This window comes from Wasmannia auropunctata, unplaced genomic scaffold (genome assembly GCF_000956235.1).
Source record: "Wasmannia auropunctata unplaced genomic scaffold, wasmannia.A_1.0 LD334355.1, whole genome shotgun sequence".
NCBI classification, from domain to species: domain Eukaryota; kingdom Metazoa; phylum Arthropoda; class Insecta; order Hymenoptera; family Formicidae; genus Wasmannia; species Wasmannia auropunctata.
Genome location: NW_012028535.1, coordinates 1,970 through 8,296, shown reverse-complemented (window position 1 = coordinate 8,296; position 6,327 = coordinate 1,970). Strand labels below are relative to the sequence as shown.

General features: G+C 28.6%; 1 protein-coding gene across 1 annotated transcript in view; it reads left to right on the top strand.

Annotated features, from left to right (window-relative positions):
• Window positions 1–2,942, top strand: part of LOC105458741 (glycogen [starch] synthase) — an 8,793-nt gene extending 5,851 nt beyond the window's left edge. The window contains exons 6-11 of the mRNA XM_011704262.1: window positions 984–1,194; window positions 1,283–1,419; window positions 1,495–1,627; window positions 1,737–2,123; window positions 2,207–2,407; window positions 2,488–2,942. Coding sequence (XP_011702564.1) covers window positions 984–1,194; window positions 1,283–1,419; window positions 1,495–1,627; window positions 1,737–2,123; window positions 2,207–2,407; window positions 2,488–2,520 — 1,102 coding nt within the window. The 3' untranslated portion in view covers window positions 2,521–2,942. The remainder of the gene's footprint in view (window positions 1–983; window positions 1,195–1,282; window positions 1,420–1,494; window positions 1,628–1,736; window positions 2,124–2,206; window positions 2,408–2,487) is intronic.
• The last annotated feature ends 3,385 nt before the right edge of the window (window positions 2,943–6,327 follow it).

Genomic DNA, 6,327 nt, shown 5'->3' with positions numbered 1-6,327 from the left:
GTTTTTTAATTTTTTTGCGATTTTACTACAAATTCGTCCGTCTCACACCACAATTTTATGTCTATTTTAATCCTCTGAAAGGATTTTTAATTCCGTTCAGTCAATTCGAAGAAATTAACTAAACTGTAATTTGTCGACCGAACATGATTATTTTCCATGACAAAATAAACAATTAAAGGCAACAGATTTAAAAATCCTTCACGATTAAAGTATAGGCATCAATGTAGTTCTGGTTGGTAGAGGTTATACTGAGAACGAAAGAAATTTAAGAAATTTAGATCTTCATTACCTTTTCTTAGTCCAACATGGCGTCTAGAGCTGTCAACATGTGCCAATATTTGCTTCGTACAAAAATTTGGCAGTTGTTGGTACAAAATGATGTCAGCCGGAACTACGAATTACATGTGCAAACAATGTTGAGTTCATAAAATTAGGCTTGGATGCCTAATAAAAAATGTATGTTCTTGAAAATTTATTACGATGTGTGCGTGCGATATCGTTAGTAAACATGAACACATCACTACACACTATACATCAATATCACATGCTACATATTCACAAATCGTCGGTAAAACAGTGACATTTTTAAAGTTTGATTTCAGTTTAGGATCGCTTTATAAGCCATTGAACTTGTTTGAATGTCATTTATAATTCTATCAAATCAGAATTATCTAATGCCATTAAAAGAAAACATTGATGCTTTTTGAAAAGAACTTTTTGAAAATCTGGAAAATAAAAAAAAAATTTTTACCATCATATTTGATTTTGTAAACAATGCAATTTTTCTCTGAATTTTTCTTCTATCTCCAAATGTAACATAAATATTTGGTGTTTAATTTTTCGTGACGTGCGAGCGTATGTGTGTGTGTGTGTGTGTGTATGTGTGCGTATGCGTGTGCGCGTGCGCGCACGCACGTATACGTATTTGTGCGAAGCGTGCATGCTCTCATACAATATTCAAACAAACTTATTTATGTTCGCAGACATTATGATTTTGATTTAGACAAAACATTATATTTCTTCACCGCTGGCCGATATGAATTTGGAAATAAAGGAGCTGATATATTCATAGAAGCTTTAGCCAGATTAAATCATTATTTAAAAACATCTAGGCCCGATTTAACAGTAGTTGCTTTCCTTATTTTTCCTGCAAAAACTAATAACTTTAATGTTGAATCTCTTCGTGGTCATGCTGTGAGTCATTAATATAGTCATTAATATTAATTAATATCTTATATTAGTTTAATATTTGAAATAATAATGTCTTGTCAAATTATATCAGGTAACAAAATCTTTACGAGATACTATCAACGATATACAGCAAAAAATAGGGAAACGGATGTATGAATTATGTCTTTCTGGTCGTATGCCTGAAGCTCAAGAATTGTTGCAGAAAGAGGATACTATTAAAATAAAACGGTTTAACAAAAAATAGTCAAACTAACATTTTTACAACCAGTCTTGATTTATTTAACGTTCTCTTTTATTTTATAGATGTTTATATGCTCTGCAAAGAAACGGATTACCGCCTATTACGACACATAATGTAGTTGATGATTGGAATGATCCAGTGTTAAATACCGTTAGAAGATGTAACCTTTTTAACACCGTCCATGATCGTGTTAAGGTATGTAATGACTTGCAAGTATGACACATGCATGCAAACACGTATCGTAGAATTAAGCACTGAAATTAATCTATATTATACTCATATATCTAATATGTATCATTTATAGATGGTATTTCATCCAGAATTTTTATCTTCGACAAATCCACTATTTGGTCTTGATTATGAAGAATTTGTTAGAGGATGTCATTTAGGTGTTTTTCCTTCATACTATGAACCGTGGGGTTATACACCAGCTGAGTGTACAGTTATGGGAATACCCAGCATTACCACTAACTTATCAGGATTTGGATGCTTTATGCAGGAGCATATAGCAGATCCGATGAGCTATGGTATTTACATAGTCGATAGGCGTTATATCGGTTTGGAAGCAAGTGTTCAACAGCTGGCTCAGTATATGTTCGATTTTGCTCGACTTAGCCGTCGTCAACGTATCATTCAGAGAAATCGTACAGAACGTCTTAGCGATCTCCTCGATTGGCGAAATCTTGGCATTGTAAGACATATGAATATTCTCTCTCTATTCCTTTTATCTATTTTGTATCTTACATATGTTTTCTATGTGTATGTTTTCCACAGTATTATCGTCAAGCAAGAATAAAAGCGCTGACCACCGTATATCCAGAACTAGCGTCGGAATATGCAGAGGGTGGGGTTGGTCGATTTAATTACCCCAGACCAATCAGTGAACCGCCGTCTCCATCATCTTCACGGCATACAACACCTGCTGCTTCTGTACATGGCTCAGATGATGAGGATGAAGTTGATGATGAAAAAGAGGTGAAAGAGAGATAAATAATTCATAGAATTTAAATAATATTGTATAATCTTTCATTACATATATATCATTTGTATTATAGCTAGAAGAATTACGACAATCAAATGGAAGATAAATAGAGATCAAGAGTACTAAGAACAAGAAGCAATCATGCGATAAGTTCAAGATAATTTATGGAATAAATACATCACACAGCAGTGCCAAAATATTGTAATTCCTACATGAAGTATATGTATATCTATATATTTAAAAAATCTTAAATACTATTTTAAACGCTTGTTATTGATGTCTGTCACTGCCGTGCAAAACAAAATAGAATAGTTAGTAAGTAAAGATGTATTAGTAATAATTGTAATGACACTTATTGTAATCATTATTATGAGCAATTATTATGAACATTATTATTTACTATTCTTTATTAGAGCTTTATATGCTAATGGTGCAATTTACTCTATCAAGCAGATCCAAATCTCGTACTATGACATGATTAACAATCATATTAATATACTCATATTGGATATTTTAACGCATAAAAAAGGAAGACTAAAAATATATGTCCATGTATCGCACCACAATATATATGTACATACATACATATTGTGTTTACGCGTACAGTAAAATAACAACCAATGAATTTGATATATGTAATTAAATATGTTATTATCAATGTATTTGATATATTAATATAATTATAATTATATTGTAAGAATATATTTTTGTTGTATAGAAATAATTGTTTTTATTAGAATTAGCATTTTTGGATAAAAGTTTCTATCATCTTGAATTACTTAATCCTTGTAATATTATTCACATTAATTAACTTAGCAAGATATAGTATTAAAGTACTATATTACAAAAAAAAATTGTAAAAAATATGGATATAAATAACAAATTACTACAATAAATAAAAGACAATTCAACGATAATCAAAAATTTTACTTATAATATTAACATAATGTACAAAATAAAATGACTAAGTTACATTTTTTGCGGCATGATTATAAACAATTTGGCACTTATAATACCAAATTATCTACTATATTATAAATTTTCGAATAAATATTTACACATTACAGAAGCAGTATAACATTACAGAATTGATATCAATAATTATAGCTTACTGTAACAAATAAAATAGTGTACAAATTACATATTATAATTTTAGATAATCAGAAATAATATATATGCATTTATTAATTACGATTAAAACTGATAATTTGGAATGATTTTTTTATCGCATGATACTAGTTAATTATCAACATATATGCAATGAGATTCCATATTGTATGTTACTTATCTGGCTACTTATAATGGTTCCCTGTTCTAATAAATAACATTAAAAATTGACACTAGTTATAAAATATTTTAATTTCTAGTATTATTTTATTTTAGTTTCGATTGTTTGTGTGTGTAGCATATAATTTAGAAATAATCTAATTGAAAATTTTCGTCTTCTCGATTGTGAATAAAAAAGAAGCATTCGTACCATACACAAAAAGTAATTGATAATATTACTTATCATATATTCAGTAAGTTTTATAATAACTGATTTCCAATCACCATACAACTGGTGTTAAAAATGTGACTCAAATAATGAACATTAACATCATTTTTGTAATCGATAACTTAATACACAAACACAATATATACTATTGAATGACCATCACTTTAACTTAAATGGCACTCATTATGCATTAAATAGAATTTTATAAAGAACGATGGTTACGTTAAAATAAAAGACATATATGCATAAAATTGAAAAAAGGAATATTATATAGTTAGTAATACGTATTTCTAATACTTTGATTATTCGATATAATTCGGCAAAATTCATTGAGATATATCTTTTAATATTGCAGAAAGCAATTCAAAATTAACGATTTTATGGACCTCTAACTTTTCTCAATAATATGTTTATGTAAAAAATATGCAAGCATAATTTCTGTAATACACAGTTATAATAAGATATCAATATCATTATGATAGAGTATGATCAAATATAAATTTTCATTCAATGCAGTCGATTACTAAAAAAGAAGTATTTAAGATACTTTTATATTAAAATTATATAATTTATAGTCACAATAGATAACTAATAATCCTAAATAAAATAATAATTCCATTGTTCATATTTCGAAATATCAAATTTTATGAAAAATGGCAAATCCTTATTATCGACAGACTCGAATAGCCTGATTTGATACTTAATACAATGACTATAGTTAAACTTTTATACTGGCAAGCTTTATGTTGCATATTTTTTATTACCACTTTCTGCAAAGCTTTGATAGTAAGAAAAGAAGGATATTCTTTCTCTTAGACCGTTGATATAAATAACCTTTGGTTACATAATAAGAGCACTAATATATTAATATCGCTTAATGTATCGAGATATATATATATATATATATATATATATATATATATTTGTTTGGAAACTATTCTATTAGTCTTTTTTTAGTTAATTGGCATTTCATGGTATATATGGCTTTAAAATACAATTGGACGAGATTGTCACAATTGGCTCTACGTACAATTAAACAACCTACGGCATTTACTTTGTCCGTACTCATCCATCTCGCAATTTGTCTAAATAAATGTAAATGGCGTAGACTAATTCCAATATTAGTAGTTAAGAATAATCGTTTATACTTCACATAGGATATAAAACGATGACAATGAATTTCGATTATATATCTACGATTTCAAATATATATCTACGATGTTACATCTATTAATTATTTTATACAGAATTTAAAAATTAATCACAAAAGCGGATACAATCCACTATTGATAAAAGGAGAAAGAATTTTTGCGTAATTTTTATGCGATATGTATACAGAATTTTTATGTGTAACGAGACATATTTTCTTCACTTTTATAAAGAAAAACATTGAAATTTTCAAATCAAAGAATACGATACGTATACAGAAGTTTTATGTGTGCCGAGGCATTTTTTTGTTTTTATAAAGCAAAACATTTAAATTTTCAAATAAACCGAATTATCAATAATTCAATGATTGATAATAGGCTATGAGATATATTCTTCCTATTATCTCAATGAATATATCAGTACATTAAATAGTAATCATGTTTCTTTTTATCAATTCTCAGATGGACGGATTTACGTGTGACTTGGTTGAGTTCCTCCCATCCTCTGTTGCATCATAGTTAAAAGCAGCTCGGAATACTGCTGCATCATATTGACTACCTTACTCTGATCCTGACCTGCGAGTAATTCTTGAAATTTTGCTGTTGCTTCATTAGTGACAATGCTCTCGCTATTTCCGTCGTTCTCACCACCGGTAACGACCAGTCGTAGAGTTCGCATAGTCTCGTTTACAGATGATTCCAATCCACGTAACATTGTATCCCGGTCAATTGCTTCTCTTGAAGGATCATCGTCGTTGTTTATCGTCAAACGTTTGTACAATTGTACCACATTATCCGCAGTACGCGTAAGCTCGTCTGCAATCGTATTGCATAATTGCGTGGACACTGTAAGAATATATATCAGTGTTATATTTATACTATAAATCCAATGACATCATATATGATAAAATAAATTCAATAGATAATAATATATTGTAAAGCATGCATGTTACACATTGGTTTAAAAATCAGAATTTAAAATCGAGATAATCAACGAGAATCTCAAATCAAACTAATTGATGATGTATTGAGCCATTTAATCTTTTAATGATGAATTTTTAATTTTTAAATAATAATTGGAAGAAATTTTTTTTGAGTTCTCTAAATATTGGTGACAACGTATACATGTATAATAAATAATTGAAATTGTACGAATCTACAGAGTACCATTTTAACAACTAAATTGCGCCGATATATTCCATGAATAAAAATAAGAAAAAATATTATATAAAAATAAGCCTATAAAAGCTTCATTAAAAAGTTAGAATTA